General features: G+C 37.4%; 1 protein-coding gene across 8 annotated transcripts in view; it reads left to right on the forward strand.

Moving 5' to 3' along the window:
- The window catches only part of KCNIP4 (potassium voltage-gated channel interacting protein 4), a 389782-nt gene that overhangs the window by 365674 nt on the left and 2915 nt on the right, over positions 1-21193 (forward strand). For all 8 annotated transcript variants that reach the window (XM_054295935.1, XM_054295930.1, XM_054295936.1 and 5 more), the window contains 5 exons: positions 4460-4529; positions 8705-8775; positions 15803-15910; positions 17205-17309; positions 17873-17935. In XM_054295935.1, the coding sequence (XP_054151910.1) occupies positions 4460-4529; positions 8705-8775; positions 15803-15910; positions 17205-17309; positions 17873-17935 (417 nt within the window). The remainder of the gene's footprint in view (positions 1-4459; positions 4530-8704; positions 8776-15802; positions 15911-17204; positions 17310-17872; positions 17936-21193) is intronic.

Here is a 21193-nt window from a genome sequence, read left to right on the forward strand (position 1 = left end):
TTGTCATGCAAAATTCTATAACTGAAAGACATTCAAAGTTGCCAAAACTCCAGCTTTATCCATCATTCAGAATTGTTATGCAGACAGAAGTCTGAGCTTTGAGTTCATTTCTCCTTCATTCTCTTTTCTAAATTTCACTATTTCTCAGGTTTTCTGTCTTCTTGGTTTGCCTCTTGTCTGAAAAGGATGTTGATTAGGTAGTAAAGAAGAATCACCTACTGCAGTATATTAAAAAATACTGAAGGAGAGTTGTCTTAGAGAGTTGTCTGAGGCTGAATAATTTTCAGGGTTTGGAGTGGTTCATAAGGCCATGTGCTGCAGGTATAATTTCCCAGCAGCAAAATAGGAAGCAAGAGAGATCATCAAAAGGCAGAACCATATTTATTATTCTCTGTCTGTTTGTCAGTTTATATTATTTTCTCTTTAAAAGAGAGAGAACTGGATTCACTTCAAGTTGAACATTCCCTCCTTTTTATTCTCCAGAAGGAAAATCTAATACATTAATGCAATTTTAAAAGCTTGTAAATTAGAAATTTATTGTAACAAAATAAATTATATTCATATCAAGGAAAGAAAGAATATAGGAAATTGTTTAAATAAGCCTCACATTTTTCTTTCAAACTATTTAATTTTCCCCTCACTTTTATAAGAGTTTAATGAAAGGTTAGATAGATTTTTTTAATTATAGTTGGTACAGTGGAAGAAGTCAGCAATAGCTTGACATAAAACCTTGGGGCGTACTTAACAATTACAATATTTAATCTCTTTCTCTGAACTGCACAAATCTCCTGATAAACACAATAAAGCCAGATTTATGAGTCAAGAAAAGTACAGTCCTGGAGGTAAATCATGTTGGCCACATATATTTTTAGAATGAAATTGTTCAAGATCAGAAGCGTTTCCTGTCATGTAAAGTCTCAGAGGAAAGATGCGTGCTAAAGAAAAAGTTTGAGCTGATATTTCTGGTAAATGTAATTGGCCAGCATCTCAGATTTTAATGAATGTCCCTTAGGACACATTTCTACAGACCTTCAAGGATGGAAAAGGTAAAATGTTACTGGCAATGCTCTGGCAAAGAACAGAGGAAACTACAGAGGGACAAACTAGAGAAACTCAAAATGTCATTCCTGGCTCTGCTAAAATATAATTCTCTGAAGTACAGAATTCTCTGAACCTGAAAGTAGGTTGCCTTTTCAAGCAATGATTCTTTCAAACAGTGTGGTGAAACCAGAGCTTATTAAGAAACAGAAAAAAAGGACTGCCTTTAAAAGAGGTATGTATATCATGCATTTCTCTAATAACAAAGGGTGGTAGCTTATTTTGAACTAAAAAATAAATCATATCAATTTTTGAAGAGTATCCTTGATTCTCCTCTAACATCACAAAATTTAAAAGCAGTCGGGAAATGGGACTTTCAGTCATCAGAGGTTCAGACTAAGGACTCACAGAGATGGAGTTGTTGGCATTTCCTGTAAAAAAGGGGAGTGCATTCTTTGCAAAATTAGAATCATTTGAATGCCTTTGTTGGCCAAACAAAAGGGAAAAAATTGTTTTACATTTTGACAAGCCACAGAGTTAGATGACCTTAAATGTGCGTTTTGTCATCCATTGTTCATTAATCTTCTGAGGGAAAAAAAAAGGGCAACATTTGACCTGTACAAATTCAAAAATACAGGTTTTCTCTTTTATTCGTTCAAAATGTGCTCAGCTCTTTTTTCTCTTGTCTGAAAAAAAATTACCCACAGAGCAGAAAGAAGCCACTGCTTCTTTTTCTAAATTTTGAAATGCCGCATTGTTTTTTCACACTCACACCTATCTCAAGGTAAAGGCTGTTTATTCTTCCTCCTGCAGGTCCGGGAATAATATAGATCATATACCATTATATGCTTGGAGGAGGAGGTTGTAAAATACTTTTGTTACATTTTCTGCATTGAATAAGTATAATATTATTTCAATGAGTATCTGAAGAATTCACTGATGTTTTCTTTATTGTGCTTTGAATCCAAGTAGAAATACTGCTCTTTTGCATGCTCTTATACAACTCCAGAAGGCTTCCCTAAGACAAGCAGCATAGTAGAATCATAACATCATAGAATCCTCAAGGTTGAAAAGATGTCTGAGGTCATCAAGTCCAACCATTAACCCGGCACTGCCAGATCCACAACTCAACCATGTCCCCAAGTGTCACACTCACAGGCTTTTAAATATCTTCAGGGATGGTGACTCAAGCTCTTCCCTGTGCAGCCTGTTTCAATGCTTGATAACCCTTTTCAGTGAAGAAATTTTCCCTTATATCCAATCCAAACTTCCCCTGGGGGAACTTGAGGCCATTTCCTCTTGTCCTATTGCTTGTTACTTCTAAACCTGCTAGAAACCATAGAGACAGTGGCCTATCTGACGAGTCTTTTTGGATAGCTGATAAGAGAGAGAGATGTTTTAGAGTGCCCTCATACCCAAAGATGTGACAGACAGGGAGATGCCTCCTTGATTATGGATTTCTCCTTACCTGATGAAGGGTGGAGGTTCATGTCACTGTTCCTCCCATTCCCCAAAGGCTTTGGTTCGAAAGGCAGTGTTGCTCAGCAGTCAGTATTTATTTAATCTTATTTTGACCTGAGCTCTAGCTCTGCCTGCATCAGGGACATCAGTGCCTGCATCGGCCTCTGTGCCCAGGGACAAATAATTTTGTATGTGTATCTCTGACACTGATGTTTGTTTCTGGTTTTTTGATTAAACAGAATTCTGTCTTGCTATATGTTTGCATGTACTTAGTTATGATGAAAAGCTGATTTAGTTAAGGATAATTGACATAAAAACATGATAATCCTAGACCTGACATGCATTTCTCAGACCATGCATTTGTCTTCAATTAGAGATTACACTATTTGTTTCTCAGCAGAAGGTGCCAGAACTATGAATATCTCAGTGGTTCTTATTTGATCTAATTAAAATACTATTTTTTCTCACAGGAAAAGTTGCTGTTACACCCCTAAAGGATGTTACACTACTCTTGATGTCCATTTCCAGCTATTCATTTTCCTTAGTTTAGGACTAGAAGCACATATGTTTGAGTTCTCAGTCCAAATAGCATGCTAATAGTCAAAAATAAATGTATGAACCTTAAAACTTAATTTATTATTTTTCCTTTGTTTCTAAAAGTCCTTTTCTTTTAAAGAGCACGCCTGGCTTTTTACCTCCTTTTTGCATTAGAGAAGGAATTAAGGCTTAAAAAGAATTAAGTACATTGCCCAAAGTCTTCTGCTCAGTCTGGCAAAATCAGGACTAGAAATCAGCTCTCTGGTCTTGGATATTTATGCTTGACATAGTAATCAATTACAGTATTCCTTCTGCTTTTCCTACGTCTTTGCATAAGTCTTTGGTTTAACCCTCTTTATTCTCCTTCACTTCCTTTCTTTTCCTTTGTAGTCACTCTATTCAGAAACTTCCTACATATTCTGTTACATATTTCAATTCATGAAAAAGGTGTAAAGAGGCAAAAGGATCTGCAAGTATTGTAAATGCAGGGCCACCAATGAAGGAAGGAATGATGAGGAAGACTTCATCTTATCAGAAGGCTAATTTTATACTTTATTATATTTATAATATTCTTATAATAAGAATATTATATATTCTTTATATATTAAAGAATACTCTACTATCCTATATACTATACTATACTATACTAAAGAATACAGAAAAGATACTTACTGAATGTTAAAAAGATACTAATGAAAACTCATGACTCTTTCCAGAGTCCCAACACAGCTTGGCCCCAGTTGGCCACTGAGTCAAAATAACTCACACTGAAGTCCAATCAAGAAATCACCTTGGATAAAGCGCTCCAAACACATTCCACATGAGCATAACACAGGAGAAGTAAATGAGATAAGAATTATTTTTCCTTTCTTTGAGGCCTCTTGCTGCCTTTCAGCTTCCCAGGAGAAAAACCCTGGGCGAAGGGATCCTGTTCAGAGAATGTGAATGCCACGTGCAAGGTTTGAACAAGACCTTTAATGGCAGGGTGTTTTGAATTCATTGAATAGAACTCTTCCAGTAGAATGTGACTGCATGTTCTCTCAGCAATACCAAAGGGTTTACATTCCTGCTTGATTTCCATACCACGCAAATGCTGATTGCAGCTGAGGGAGCGACTGCTCATGGCACACAGGTGACACAACAGCTCCAACAACAGCTCCACTCACAGCAGCACGTGTTGCTCAGGTTGCAAATGAAGTTGAGATCCATGGCATAGAAGGAGTTTTTGTCTCATGGGAATTCTTTAGGAAGATACTTCAGTGTGATACTTCAGTGTGATAATGTGCATTAATAATTGGTTGAAAGTGCAAAGTCGCACATTTGAATGTGTCAGTCACACATGCTGTGGATGGTCTCCTGAACACATGAGCTGAGTGGACCAGTTTGGATGGTATTCAGTTCTTGTAATTTACCTTTTTTCCAGGAATGCCCCAGTGGTGTTGTCAATGAAGAAACCTTCAAAGAGATTTACTCTCAGTTCTTTCCACAGGGAGGTAAGTACTTGGCAGACATAATTAGTACTGCAGTATGTCTGCTAGTTCCTAAATCTGACAAGAGCCTCTTGTTCAAATTAACAAGATTGTTCCCTCTAGCTCTATCTGAACTCAAGGGGTACTTCCTTGATAGTTGGACACATTTTTAAATCTGTATTTCTGAATGAAGTGCAACAGTATCTACATGAAATCAGTCTACTGCTATGAAGTTACTACCTGTGACGGGTACCATTAAAGCAAGTTTCTCTGAGTATGTTATTTTTCTTTAAGCTTTCTAAAAATTCTTGCCCATTCTCTTTTACCCAAAAAACCCTTTCACAGTAGGAGGAACTGTAGGAGGCACTGCAGGTACCCTCTCATATCAACAACAGAACCCCCCCTTTAATTCTATGGGATTTCTCTTAAATGCTAACCTTGATTTCAATTAATTGATTTCCAGGAGTTTTGTTATTTTTTTTATTTCCATTATCTTTTTAGTTCAATGAAGGTAACACAAAAATATGTAACACTTTCGGGTTGTTTTCCTTGAACCTCAGATTTCTTTCAATTTCAATTTTTTTCCTCTCTTTTCTTCCTCTTGTATTTGCTATTCAGTTACCCCTCTTCATATTCTCCCACAAGCCTTCAGTCCCACCTCTTCAGCTTCTCCCAGAGCTCTTGAGATTTTTGTATTTCTCTGGGACTGTTCAGAACTCCTTCTTTTCATTCTTTATTTAAAACCCCATATTAATTGGTAGGAACAAAATATCTCCCCATTAGTTTAATTTTGAATAAAGGCCTAGAAGGTAAAGAGCAGCATTCGGTGCAGATTACCATCTCTGAAATTATTAGGAAGTAGGCACACTCAATAGAAATGAACAAAAGGCTAGAAGGGTTCACCTGCCTACTGATTGTTTCTCTTTGTAAACTTTTAGACCAAGCTAACAATTACAGTTTGTAATATTATATTTTGTAGTTACCCTTGGGTAGTGAAAAAAATTCTATGTGATTTACACTTTTACTATGCTTAACAGAAAAAATCTATCATATTTCCTATTGTTGCGCCCAGAATTTTTTATGGGCAAAGAGAAAGAACACCTGTTCTAAAAGTGAAGTCAAAAGATATTGTGAGAGAAAATGTAATCTTAAAGGACTAATCTTTATTTGTCCAGATCTAGTTGTTACAGAGAAGAAAAACTATTACTGTAGTTAAAATGTATATGTACAAAATGTCTTATTTCTACCCCTATTCCTGGTGTTAATGCTGATCTTCCTCTGGCATTTAGGGCAGTGGCATCCTTTGGAGGAGGAGGTGAGAACTGCACTGGGATGTCTAGTTAAGAAACCAGACTGAGTTCTTAAATCTTTAAGGTCTTGTCAAAATTATGTGTCCAGCTGAGGCCTTTAAATTTCAGTTGTTCTTAAAATAATGATTTTATGTATATCCCAGTATTAAAGAGGAAAGAAGAATCTTGAAAGTTTTCCCCAAATTAAAACCTGTAGGTCTGTGCTCCAATTGTCTGTGTGATGAAAAACCAGGTACAACACGATGTATCATTATGACAATTCATATATTCAATACATAATTCATATCTGAACAAACAAAATTATGTCTATAAGATTTTAAGCTTCAGGGCAACCAAAGAAATTTTTCAATGTCACCCAGCAAGTCACTTCCTCAAGCAGCTTCCAAGACTTTACAGGACAGGACAGGTACAGGAGAAATACAAATCAGACAAGGTGCTACAAGAATAACAAAGGAAAGGAAATGACACTGGATTGCAGCAAAAGCAATGTATTTTAAAAGGCAAAAGTAGCTTTGTAAAAAGCTTTCCATGCCAGAAAGGGCACTAGAGGGACTTCTTTTTAGATTCACTGCCATACAGGTGAATGAATATACCCCCTGCAGTTTTGCAGTGGATCACCTGAAATGAAAATTGTGATTGCTGGGTTTTGCCTCTGATGTTTAAAATGCTTTGATGGTGTTTTTCAAGGGATTTCTAATTTAAGAGCTGTTCCTAACTCAACCTGTTAAAATAGCAAATTAGCCTACTAGTTGTGATATCAGATCCTTGGAAGGAAATTGTGTTTCATTTAAAAAATTAAGATTTTGTCTAAAATGAATAATGTTCAAGATTTAGGGGGGGGGAAGGGGAAATTAGACTAAGCAGCTCTAATTAAAATACTAGCATGCCTCATCCTGCTGTGGTTTTGAAGGCAAAATTTCAGATCAGAATTGCTTGAGCAAACAACTCTGAAAAAGGCTTTTGATTTATTTTTTTTTCAGAGGGGTTACCAGAAAAAATATTTTTCAACGAGACCTTTTTTGATATACCATCATACAAAAAAAAGTAGTATATTGTATAATGTATGGGCAACAAAATTAAAATCCCTTTCTGTTTTCTGTAAATCTACAGAAAATTACCAGGAATATTTCACTTGTTTTTAAGAAATGGGTATCAAAAGAATAGGAAGGTATTTAAAATTCCTTTTACAGTAATTATACCTCTAGAACTCATTTTTCCCCTGAAGATGATTTACATAGTATATTCTGTTGCACAACAGAAGTCTCAGTAGATTATAGAAAATATGACTATTAAAATGCTTAATATAAACTCTAGTCAACAAATTTACATTTTTCAGCTGAAGTGTGAATGTGTCTGCCAAGTTGTGCTTAAGCAATTACAGTGGTTACTGGACACATGGAACAATGAGTGACTCTCTCAAATAGTGGTGGTGGGGATTTAATTCTCTGAAAATGTGCTGACAGACAGGTTTTAAAGACTGTAGTTTTTCTTGTTATGATTATCTCACATCACACAGAATAAACATATTGAAGTAAGACTGGAGAATTTTCTTCAGGTCTGAATCTGTGAAGCACAAAGCCTTCAGTTTTGGTACATCTGGTTCCTCAAGTCAAGGTGGCATTTCAGCTGAGTGTTGCCAGTCTATTGCTCAGTTTAATACAAAACAGTATTTTGGGCTGTGAAAAATAAAGGTTTGCAGGATTGATATAAAAGGTAAAATGGATTAATGCCAAGAAATCAGAAAATGATATTTCAGCATTGATCAGGTTTTTCCATGAGAGGGAGTTTGTTCTGCAAAGGGGATGCTGATTTCATTACACTTTGCCCTTTACTAATAATTTGTGAGGTTTATGTTAATTAGCCTAAAATTATTGTAAACATATGAGGTAGAAAGGGAAAATTAAGTATTAAAAGTAAACAAGCCCTCATCCTTCATTAATTTGCATGATTTTGAGGGAAGGAAAACCACTGAGGACAGCTGACTTCCCTTAACCCCAGCAGCTTCTACTTTACATCCAGAGGGCTGTCTCTGGATAAGTGCTCTCCTCACAATATATTATTCCTGGAGCAGGTTGTGCCTTTTAGAAGGCATTCAGTGGAAATAGAAGAAAGGATCTTTACAAAAGTTACAGTCTTGACAGATTTATATTCACGCTGTGTGGGTTTCTGAAATGAGTCAATATGCACTGGGGAGGAGGTTTAGTAAGTATGCAAATAGTGAAGGGATGATTTGTTTAAGGTCATCTTTCAGAGTCTTACTGACCATTTAGTGAGTCACAGCCAATTTTTCCAAGCCCTAATGCCGCGATCATGGGAATTCAGCAGCAAGCCAGCTTTAAGAATCTGCTTCTCAGGAGAGGATTTCCTCCCACCTGTGGGTGAGCATAGGACACGACAGCAGCAGCAGCTGTCTGAGAAGATCAGCTTCAGCCTGGGGAACAGATCTGTGTGCAGAGCAAAACCAGCACATGTGGGGTGTGGTGAGAGCAGTGTCTGCTTCCCTCCTTTAACGGGAGAAAATAAACACAGCCTTCACTGTAGGCATGTGATCCCTGTCACAGTCAGCGTTCCTGTTAAAACAGGCTGTTTCTGAGTACAATAATATGTCATCTTTGCTATTTGCTCAGGTACCAGTGATTAGCAAACACAAGAATAAAAATGAATAGAGATATTCCAGACAGAATTTTTCATTTTTGGTTTCTTTGCACTTATATCTTATCCTTCCTCTCCTGCCAGAAAGGAAGTTTAAATTTCACTGGAAAGCTAGTCTTGCTATGAAATTCTGGTATTAAAATATATCTTGGTATCAAATAGTTTTAATAGAATTAAATTAAATTTTATTAAATAAGATTTACTTACTGTGAATCCTTTTTCTGCTTTAAATTTTAGATTCCACAACATATGCACATTTTCTGTTTAATGCATTTGACACTGATCACAATGGATCTGTAAGTTTTGAGGTAAGTGATGCCATGGCTTATTTCTATAAAATGGAATACTTTGCCATTCCTTGTAATGAAGTCCACTTTGGTGGCTGGCTCACATTAGGGAAAATTTAGGGATGTGACTCAAGTTTCAAGTTTTTCCAATGCGATAAAAAAAGTCATTACTTTACAGTTGTGTATTCCATAACGGTAACTCAGACTGTGCTACTACATAATATTTTTAAAAATCTGTCAATTTAAAAGGTAACCTAATTTATACACAAGTTACCTAAAATGGTTCTCCCTCTCTGCCTTTGCAAGAGGAGATCTCTGAACTACAACTGATGTTATGGAGATGACTCAGCCAAAATCTGATTTTTCATACTTAGTTTCCAAAAAGTTCTAGAAAAAGGCTTTAAGCAAATTTTTTAAAAGCACAAAAGTTGCAAATTCATTCTTCCTCCATATAACTGCCCAATCTTTTTTCCCAGTTCCGCCTTTCCCTGGTAAGGCTGATGTCATCCACACAATGCACAATATAATATGGAAAGAAGGGATCTTACTGCAATACTGTAGATAAGAACAGGGTGTACAAAATACTGCAAAGGAGATAATATTTTAAGCTGTGGAATTAAAAAAAAAAAAAAAGACAGTTCATTTGAAAAGGATATGTTTGTTTTGTCATGTTTCTTTTTGGTTTTGATTATAATGAACTAATTATTTCCTTAAACTTCTGATTGGATTGTGATAAATACACTCACTAGGAGCAGGAATGGAGGATTAATTCATGTCTTCTGTACATACATGTCTTCTTGTAATATGCAAGGATTCTTCTGATCTAATCACAGAATCATAGAATGGTTTGCATTGTAAGGGATCTTAAAGATCACCCAGTTCCAAACCCCTTGCCACGGACAAACATACCAAGCAGACCAAGCTGCCTCATCCAGCCTGGCCCTGAGCACTTCCAGGGATGGGGATCCACAACTTCTCTGGGCAGCCTGTGCCAGCGCCTCACCACCCTCCCAGTGAAGAATTTCTTTTGTATATCTAACTTAAACTTCCCATCTTTCAGTTACAGCAGGCACATTGAGAAAAAACTACTTTCAGAATAAGTAAATTATTTCTGCAATTTTCATTAAAAAGAATGGGAATGAAAGAATTTTTTGTACCTTTTCTGGTCAATTTGTTGACACTTGTATTTCAGGCAGAAAGTCTTAAGAAATGCACTGGATTTGGAGCGCTTTGATTATCTCAGAGTGCAGGTTTGTGCACGAATAAAGGGCTTTGGAGTAAAATAAATCAGGAAAATAAAAGCAGAGGTGCTGAACTTTTGTTCGATATCAAGGCAGACATGAGTGATCCAGACTTTCATATTATCTGCACTAATTTTGAATCCACCATAACTCTACTGCTATCAAAAGACTCTTGCTTCTGTGTCCTTGTAGAAACATTGTACTTACAAACTGCATGATGGCCATTCTAAAAGCATCCTCCTGAAGTTAAAAATGTCTGGGTTTTTTTCCTAATCACATGAAAATAGCTGCAAAATGTAGAAGAAGATATTGTGAAATGTGCAAAATACAATGATCTCATTTTTTCCTGCTGTGCCATTTTCTTTCTATTCCAATCTTTATTCTAGTTTTCTAATTTCCATTAGAAAAACAACAAAAGTAAACAGCTCAAAAGGTAGAGGAGTAGTTTAGAAGTTTGGAGAAAAAATAATCATTCTTTCCAAAGTACTTTCTCTATCAAAGTGTAGGAGTAAATACAATTTAAGGTAATTACCTATGATGAAAACACTCTGCCTATCTCCTGTATAAAGGAAGATTATCAAAACCTGAAATGGCAGCAAAATTCTTTTGTTGATAAGAATGACTTTTTTTTGTTATGCGTTGCACTCTCAATTTCCCATGAAGCCGTGGTAGCTGGAGTTGTAGGTAAAAAAAAGAGAATTTACTTTTGCTTTTTGCCCTTTATTCCTCAAATTTTCAACCATCAACAATGAAAAGTTAGATCTGAGCACAACTTAAATGCACACCTCAATTGATACTTCTTGGTGAGATTGCTGTGTCCTTAGAGTCCTTAGAGTTTTGTCGTCCTTAAATCCATATGCTCTTTGGTAACAAGCCAGGATCTCTAAATTAAGGATTTATATAGCATAAAGACCAAACTTATAAAATTAGGTGCTTGAACTTATCTCTCTTTATCCCATGATTGTATTAATTTTGAGACTAGTTTATTTCATTTGTTTTTTGAACTAGTTTTGTTTTAATATGCCAGAGTTTCTGAACACCCAGTGACCCAGCTATTGGAGACCTCTTTGGGCATGTTAGTGAAGTTCTTTTTTCCATTAGACAGAGACAGATACAAAAGCAAGGTTTTCATTTGCTGCATGTATATTGTCATTGAGCCAAAATAAAGATCTGGCCTCAAAGCTATTTACACAGTCAGAAAAATGGAGGCTAATTAACTTTAGACATATTGTCAAAGTAAAGCTCATTGCACACTCATGCAAATATCCAAATCAGTATCCTTCATTTGTTGTAGATGCAGATTGAGGTTGCTCTAAATGTGACCTTTCTGAAAGTCATTAAATAATCCCACAAATTCTCAGTGCTTTAAAGCACAATGCTGTGCCCAAACACAATGGAGATGTTTAAAGACTTCTGTCATATTTAATCAAAACAAAACTTTATTGGTTAATAAATTAGCAAGCATGCTAACTCACTTCCATGGAGCAGAACAATTCTTAAGATCAAACACTAGTTCATATTTCACGAATAATAAAAGTGGTGTCCAAGGCAGTATTATGAAGGCAGTGCTTAACTAAGTCATAGAATCACAGAATGCCTTGGATTGGAAAGGACCTTGAAGATCATCTTGTTCCAACCCCCCTGCCATGGGCAAGCACACCTCCCACTGGAGCAGGTTGCTCCAAGCCCCATCCAACATGACCTTAAACACTTCCAGGAATAGGGCATTCACAGCTTCTCTGGGAAACCTGTTCCAGTGCCTCACCATCCTCACAGAGAAGAATTTCTTCCTAATAGTTAATTTAAACCTACTCTCTGTCAGTTTAAAGCCATTCCCCTTGTCCTGTTCCTACATGTCCTTGTGCAGAGTCCCTTCCCAGCTCTCTTGTAGGCCCACTTTAGGTAATGAGAGGTGCTTTAAGGTGTCCCTGGAGCCTTCTCTCCTCCCAGCTGAACAAGCCCAACTCTCAGCCTGTCTTCATAGCAGAGGTGCTCCAGTCCTCTGGACTTGTTCCAGCAGGTCCATGTCATTCAGCCCCTAAGCTGGATGCAGTATTCCAGGTGGGGTCTCATGAAGGCAAAGAGGGACAGAATCACCTTCCTTGACCTTGTGGTCCCGTTCATTTTGATGCAGCCCAGGTCATGATTGGCTTTCTGGGCTGCAAGCCCACATTGCTGGTTCATGTTGAGTTTGTCATCAACCAATATCCCCAGGTCCTTTTCCTCAGGGCTGCTCTAAATCCATTTTCTGCCCAGCCTTTATTTCAGCTTGGGATTGCCCTGATCCAGGTGCAGGACTTTGAACTTTGCCCCATTGATTTTCATGAGGTTCACAAGCATCATTCTATGGGTTCAACAAAAAAACATTTGTCCATGTCATGTAGGAAATGAGCTCATTTTTTTTTAGTAAGTGGTGATCTCATAGGCATTTTAACACCATCTGATTTAAAGTAGGTACAAAGAAATACATTTCCTTTTAGGAGCAGTTCCTTCTCTTAGACCTTTGTTTTACACACACCTAGCCTCCACCACTTCTGTGCCATCACTTGATTCCTTTTCAAAATCCTAAAATCTAAATTTAAAAATGGATTAAGGTTCTGCCTACCTACTTCTACCTATTTCTGAAAAAGACATAAAGAAACACATGACCAGGTGAATAATTTTATGCTTTCCTATGGATTTGAGACAGCACACTAATAAGCTTTTTAATTAATTTATTAATGAACTAATTATCCCCAAAGATTTACTGAGAGATAAAGCAATCAGAATGTCATCAACAACCTTGCTAGGAGATAATTAATCACTGCTGACAAAAGCCCCACAAATCTAAGTTCATTCCAGATCACAACCAGACATTCTCTACAGCTGTATGCAGAACAGAAATGTCAGCAGCCTCTGAGTACACACAGGCTCTGGTACAGGTGCAATGATGCTGCATTTTGCAACCCCTCAGTGAGACATCCCCCTTGCTTGAAGATTCAGAATTAGGCACAGAAGGAGGTTTTAACAAGTATTAGCATGCTCTGCAGGAAACTGGCAAGTTGCAAACAGGAAACTGTGGAAAGGAGTAAAGGCAAGGGCCAAGGAAGAGGCTTTGTGTTTCTAACTTCACTGTCACAGACTGAAGAAAGACCCAACCTAGAGTTGTCTCAGCTCAGACTTCCTGTTTTAGGCTCCTTTGTCACCCTAGATCAAATCACCTCTCCCCATTAGGTGCTCAGCTGAGCAGGACCATCCATCTCAGTGGGCAGTGGCTGCATTCTCAGAGCATGTATGCATCTGAGTATGGAGAAATTTTCTTTAAAAATAAACAAGTTCTAAAAGTAGAATTCCTCTCTCCCTAGAAATTACATGTCTAAACCAGGATGGAAAACAGCATCTGGATGCTCTAATACTGTAATGGGGACTTGAATTGATGCTCTTTGCTAGATGGTGTGTGTGGTTTGTGCATCACTGAGTTGTTGGTTACGTGCATAAAGATGGGCAGCTGCTCCCTGAGTTTAGCTGCTTCCCTCTGCACTGCTGCTTTACTGTGGCTCTCTGCACTGGGTTATTGCTTAACACACAGAATGGCTGCACTGCTCCTGACACACACATTGCCTTCCACCCTGCACAGCATTTTGCCTTTCAAGGCTCTAGCCCAAAATACCCTGTGGATTTGGCCTATATCCACGGAATCAGATACTCCATTTCTGTGTGATTCTATTTCTGTGTCCTTCAGTTACTTGAAAGTAAGTGTGTAGAAAAGACATCCCATCCTAGCTGTGCCTTATCCAGCTCATCACAACTTCTTAGTATGAACAATCCTTTCTATTTTTCCTGAGATTACTCCTGCACAACACTCAGACAAAGGCAATGCACCTGACCTATGTGTATCCCAAAACATGTTGATGCAATATAGAAGGAGATAACTCACTACTGCAATGTTTAGAGCACATACCTGGAAGGTTTTTGAGTTGTCTCTGCTCTTTAACAACTCCCAATCCCATAAAAAACAATATTAAGTCAAGGGTTTTTTTTTTAAAACTGATGATAGAAGGATAGCCTTGGAAATGGGGGTAGAAATGATTCTGGGAAGCCAGCCAACACAGGTGGTGCACCACAGAAAGAAACAAAGAGAATTGAACAAGAAAAGAAAAATGGATTTATTTTAGATAAATTTATTAAATGTTGCTCTGCCAAAATAAAAATAAATTCACAATTCTTAGATATAATGTAAGAAAATAATGCAACTGAGGACCTCCACAAAGGACTTAAGGAGAAGCTACATCAAGAACGTAAAACCGTGCAGAAAAGATTTGAAGATGTGGTACTAAATAAAAAAGGTTAATTGCTAATGCTGTAATGTGATCAAATCTGTTCTGAATTTCTTGAACAATTTAATATTTAATAGTACATTGGTAAAGAACTGTTTGGAGATTTAACCCTGTGACCCTCAATTAGTCATTGAGATGTGGACAAGATGAACAAAATTCTTTCAAGATTCATGTACCCATTTACCCCAAAGGGCACATATGCCAATAAGACAGAAATTTTTGACAGACTAAGAAAGCCCAGAGCATGTCAATTGAATTGTTAAAAAGACTGAAGCTGTCAGAAGAGTTGTCTGTGCCTGCTAGACCACCTGAGTCCATGATATCTGTGTATACTTCAGAGTATCAGGTATATTTATTTGACTTTGTGGTGCACCAGGCCTTTTAAATTTATGTCTAACCTCAGTGTAGTCTTTTCCATTGTTCCTGCATTAGACAAAAGGCAAAACCTTGCTGGTGCAAATAAGAAATATTTTGGCTTTTATTGTCTCTAATGTTACTCTAACACTTCCTGTATGTCACTGCAAGCAATGTAGAAAGACACATTTAAATGTACACACTTGCCACATTCTGCTCAATGTATTATGAAAGCAGTTTCACAAATTTATGGGTTCATATGCTTATCAAATAAAAAGAGGTGGAGGAGATGGTTAAGGAAAAAAAAAACGCTATTGCTTGCAAAATATTAATATGCTGAGAAATATGGAATAGAGGTGATGTGAGTTGCTATTTTGTTCAATCTGGACAATGCTCAGTAAATGTAAATGAGTTTTGTGCTGGCAAATGAGTATTTAATATGAAACAAAAATCTATAACCAAATACTACATATAAACAATCTCAAAAGTCTTCTGATTAATTTCTGTGGAATAGCTCTGCAGCAATACAGCATTGATGGGTCACAAAAACATTAAAAGGCCCATTGACATGTAATATATTTATTATTCCCTATCATACTTCCAATAAAAGTAATAAGAATTGAGGTGTGCGGTGTTGTACATGAAGTTTGAAATATTGGCTGCAACAGATTGGTCTAAGAGATCTGAGAACTACATATTCCACTTTAACAAGGTAGAGATTTAACAAGAATTTAATGTTCCTTAGTACATGGTTTTCCCCAAATTGGTCTCCTGTGCTTAGATTAATCTAGCTACTATTTAAGCTTTTATTGGACCATTAAACCATGGGGATGGATTTTTCCTGGTACTCACTTCAACGGGAGCTGCTTATGTGAGATGTTAGGCTTTTAGAGGCTACAACCACTAACAGAAAATTATGTTTGCTTTATAGAAAATTACTCAATTTACTTATTAATTATGAGTGTAGGAAATAGTGCCTAGATTATTAATCCAGAAATCATTAGCACTCACAGTGAAGTAAAGAAATTTGAAACAACACATCTTTTCGTACTTCTGACAAATGCATTATTCTGGATTTCTGAGTTTTTGAGGAAAACTGCTCATTTCCAAACTGACCAAGACCTTTTGTCTATTTAGGATTTTGTTATGGGTCTCTCAATTTTACTCCGAGGGACAGTACAGGAGAAACTGAACTGGGCTTTCAACTTGTATGATATAAATAAGGATGGATATATAACTAAAGAGGTAAGATCTACTTCTTATTAATCACTGAAAGTAAATGTTGTTAGCTAAGTCTTGCATTCAAAGAAGAATGGCTTCATTGTCAAATTGAATGTGCTAACAAGTTATCAGATATTATGAAGTTAGACACACTAAAAATTAGAGTAATTGTCTCATTTTAAAGGCATATATGAACATTGAAAAGGGAAAATCTTTATAGAAATTGCAAAAGTTCAGAATTCTTCAGAAATTATGTTTCTGAACACAACAGGTACAGAAATAGTTGGCTTCAACTTATGCCTACATATTTGTCCATACAGTTCCTAGAACAGATTGGTGGGATATTTGGACAAAAATGAATTAAGTATGTGGACAATAGTTGTTACTTATTTTATTAATCTACTTCTAATAATTTTGACTTGAAACAGGACTTATAAAGAAAGATTCCTACATCTTTTATTCTGCAAGGATTCAAACACATACTTAAAATAAGTGGGACTAAATGAGCATTTCGTCAAAATATATGGAGGTTTATTTTTTAAGTGGGGTTTATGAAAATATATAAATTACACTTATAATTTTACACTTTTAGAAAACACTTCAGATTCATTATAAAAGAGGAATGTATGGAAAAATTTCTTAGCATACTACAGATGACTTGTTTTTGAAATTATTAAAATTTTCACAAGCCACTCAAAATTCAAAGATTATGATATGAAAGGAGGACAACTCTGCATAAGTGCAGGTGTGTTCATGGCTGTTTTTATTTTCTTTAGGGAAAATAAGTTGTAAGAAGGTGATGTGCTTTGGCCGTTCACTTGCTATTACAGAACTTCTTTTTTATTTTTATTCATGAGATATTGAGAGATTCTTCCCACAATCCATGAACTTTCATATATTATAAATCATTTGAAATTGAAATCACACATCTGTGAAAGCTGAAATCAGATGCTAGATTTTCTAAGAATTAAGTAGTTCCTTCTTGAATCTGCTCAGTCAAAAAAAAGATACCTAGGTGAATTCCAAAATTTTATTCTAAAATGCAAATCCTAAAATGTTCTGAGTTAAAGCAGTGGACATTCCAGAAGTCAAAGAGCAGCACTTCTGTGTCCAAGAACTGGAAGGTCGTCTGGAAAAGAGGCCATGGAAGGGGCAGTGCAGGAGCCCCTGGGGGTGATGGGTGCCCACACTGTCAGCATGTCCTTGTGCCCCCCATCCTGGGATGCTCAGCTGGGGATTCACCAAACAGTGCAAGTTTTTCTGAGTTGGTGGTGAAAATGCACACTACATTGCAGAAATGTAATTTTTTCCTCTTCAGGAAATGCTCGATATCATGAAAGCAATATACGACATGATGGGGAAATGCACCTATCCCGTTCTCAAAGAAGATGCACCTAGACAACATGTGGAAACATTTTTCCAGGTAGGTCACATAACATACAAGCTGAAAAGACTGCTCAGTGAGCAGATAAAGATTTTCATTGTTATAACATATCCTTCCAATTCTGTAATCCTTTCTATTCTCTGTAGTTCCATTCCAAGTTTCCCAGACCTACTCATCACACCCTGTTTTTTCAACAAAAGCTCTTTAAGCATAGTCCACTTACTATGGCTTTTGGACTGGTTGTTCCTAGGCTGACAGATAACTGAACTGAACAACGAAAAGGACTTGTTTCACACAGGAATTCAGGAGGAGAAACATACTGTGGAGGGTTGACCCTGTCTGGATGTCAGGCATCCACCAAAGCCTCTCCCTCACTCCCTGCTTCAAATGAACAGGGGAGAGAAAATCCAACAAAGGGCTGAAGAGGTTATCATTGCTGATGGCTCAGCCTTGGCCAGCAGCAGGTCCTGGGCTGGCTGGCTTTGGCTCTGCTGCACATGGGGGATGTTTCTGGCAGCTTCTCACTTCTGTAGCTCTCCTGCTACCAAAGCTTGGCCACACAAACCCAATTCCTGTACTTTTTTTTCTTTTTTTTAATACAGAAAATGGACAAGAACAAAGATGGAGTAGTTACCATAGATGAATTCATTGAGAGCTGCCAGAAAGTAAGTATTCAGTGTTAAGTACTGAATGTGTATCTGTTGGCTATTTCCATCACAGCTCTTTACAGATTTCTGGAGTGTCAGTGAGGGTTATCTTAATACCAGAGAGAGCATTTTCCTGAGGTAGAATATCTATGTACACCATTACACAGAAAGACTGGACAGTGTAAATAAATTTGTGGCCTGAATCTGCAGAAGAGCTGTTATACACAAGCTGTCATTGCTTATTAGACAGCTGTGCCATTATCCTTTCTCTCTTTAATAGTCTATTGTTTACACTTGGTGGGAAAAAATTTCTTTACATTCAGCTAAATATTTATTTCTATCTTCTGCTCATGCTGGGGCACACTGTTCTGTCACAACTGGCATATAATCATGCCAATAATAATATTGCCTGAAAATTTATCATCCATGGCTGAGTTTCTCAGTGAGTTGTGATGTGCTTATAAGCAGTGAAGTCTTATAAAAAGAGAGTGCAAGTGTTGGATGGCAAGAGTGAACACCAGACAAGTTTTCTCAAGGCAAGGGTGTAAACTGATTGTGATTATCAGCCACAAGCCTTTATGCCACCCAAGTGGCTGTCAATTTCTTGACAGCAAGAAAAAAATTCTTCCAGCAGCTCCTGGCCCCTAGAGCCAGGATGGAGAACTTCTGAAGGAAGAGTTACAGACTTTTTTCACTCCTCTCCTTTTCAGAAACCAGTTTGTTCTCTGACCAGTAGGTAATATGAAGAAAGATAAGTTGCATTTTCATAAATTTAAGGAAATCCGGTTATTTTTTCAGTTTAAAATTGCAAGAAAAAGAAACATGATAGAGTATAAGATTAGAATGATTAGCTTTTGGCAAGATAAGAGGTTAATAGAATTATAGAATATGCTCAGTTGGAAGGCACCCACCAGGACAATTGAGTCCAATTCCTGGCTCTACACAGGACACCCCAAGGTCAAGGCTGTTGTGTATAGTAAAGCATCAGATTAGACAGAGTGAATATGATAGGCCTGATTACATTATGTAAATTCATGTGGCCAATAAACTGATACTGTTTGTTACAGTGACAAATTTAAGAAGTTGTAGTACTGGTCTGCTGATACCTTGCCCAGCAGACTGATTTAATAGAAAGCTGATAGAGACCAGCAATATAACCCCTGCTTATTGATTCTTGTCTTCTATATCAAGAACAGAGTAATAAAGAGACAGATGATAACAAGACTATGAATATAAATGCATTTAATGCATTTTTTAGGTTTTTAACTATTTGGAATAGGGAAATCTCTAGATGCTCAAAGATGCTCTAGAAGCAGTCTATTTTTATATGCATCTGTAGCTATTTGTTGCAGTTGCTTTTTTGAGTGCAGCTACCTAATAAGTTATACTTTGTTTGATTTTAATCTACTGATTTTGGGGGATAAAAGACAGCCAAGAGCTCTGCTAACTGTGGCTGTTCTGTGTATCCTTAGCAACAGGCACTGGGCAGTGTCTCATCTGTCAGCAATGCTCTGTTGCACTGACCGTGGTTCCAGCTTGTCAGTCTTGTTCAATACCAACAAAAGTCATTTCCTCTGCTAACACTGTGTGATCATCAGAAACAGAGATGAGATTCATTCCCCAGCTGAGGTCTGTAGCATTCTGGAAGTTAAATGACACATTAATCTGCATATGACAGCAATCATGGTGATGGGCTGAATGACTCATTTACAAAGAAAATTAATACCTTTAGTAAGAAATTGCCTGCTCTCCTTGTCCAGTGCAATTCAGTCTCTCAAGTCCGTTAGAAGATTAATTTGCTTGTTCTAAGTATTCAGAATACACACGAGAGAGATGCTCTCTAAACTGGGACATGATGGAGACACAATGAATGCTACAGAATGCTACAATTGTCATCATGCTACTTATTTCACCTTCCCTTGCTTTTAACTTCAATGGGGGCTATGTTTTTTTGACACAAAAAGTATCTTGCTACCTAATTTTTTGTCTCTCTGCCAATTAAAAAATGTTCTTCTTTTAAGACTTCTGTGCTTCAAAGTGTGTAATTCATATTTATATCGAGATTTGGTTTTAGAAATGAGGCTTGGGGCTGGGATTCATAGAATCATAGATCATACTGAACTTAGTGATTTGCAGAAGTATATCCCTTTTACTCCTTTTTGCAATAACTAAAGGAAATGTAGCATGCTTACTTTACAAGCAAGAAGGAACACAGCAAAACATCTTTGAACAGAGGTTCTAATTCAGGTTCCTGGGGTTTGTTCCTGAGATTTTTTTGTAGCATCAAGAGACTCTGGTATGTTCTTAAACACTCATTTTGCACATATGTGCCTCTCTAAAAATTTGTGCTGCTCTGATGAGCACTTGTTTGGCACAACTATCAGTGTAGTAGCACTGTACAGCCTGAGGTATACAGGTGGGTCAAGGCTCTTAATTCACATCCCATTGCAAAGAATGGCCTGTCCATTCAAAAAGTGTTGAAACAGTTATGTAGGGAATTATAAAGCTTTCAGGCTTTGAGCGCTGTCTTTTCTGGACACTGGGTAGGAGGATCTGAGTAGAATGGTGCTTCCCTTCATCCTCCCCCCATCTTAGACAGGGAATGTGTATGACCTCATTTCCCTGCCCTCCCTACCCCAGACATGCATTTGAATGCCAGTCTACCATCCAGACTCCAGCAGGAGAAATGGACTATGCTGCCCTAGATATGCCGGACTGAGTCCCAGAAAATGGTGGCTGTTTGACTGGCTTCATATAAATTACCAAAGAGAAGATCTAGGTCTTGAGAAACAGGAGTGGGGGTACCTCAAGAGCTAAGCACTTCCCAGTTCCTTACCTGCCTCCTTTCACTGATTGGTGCTGGTGGGAATTGGTCTGGCTCGGGCATTGCCTCGTATCCACAGCAGCACCACAAAGAACAGTCAAAGCACTCAGGCACGCACAGTGCATGGGTGACTGTCAGGGCCAGTGACATTGGTCCTTCTGACAATGACAAAAAGGTTTCAGGCACAGGTGTTTTCTGCAGGAGTAACCCTTTCCATACACAGTGTTGATGGTTTGGGCTATCCTGAAAACAGCAAAGAAACCGTTTCAAACCTACAAAAAACTAGCTTAAAGGTAGGTCAGGTCTGCCAAAGTTCATTCATCCAGGTTTGTGCTTCATATGGATGATGCTTCCTTCATATGCAATAACACCTCCCTTTGTCTTGAATTAGGAACTGTTTCACAAGTATAATATGAAAATTTGTGTAGAAAATGTACTGAAAAAAGAGGCAA

The sequence above is a fragment of the Melozone crissalis genome, unplaced genomic scaffold (assembly GCF_028551555.1).
Source record: "Melozone crissalis strain CALT ecotype California unplaced genomic scaffold, PUWL_Pcris_2 ptg000006l_1, whole genome shotgun sequence".
NCBI classification, from domain to species: domain Eukaryota; kingdom Metazoa; phylum Chordata; class Aves; order Passeriformes; family Passerellidae; genus Melozone; species Melozone crissalis.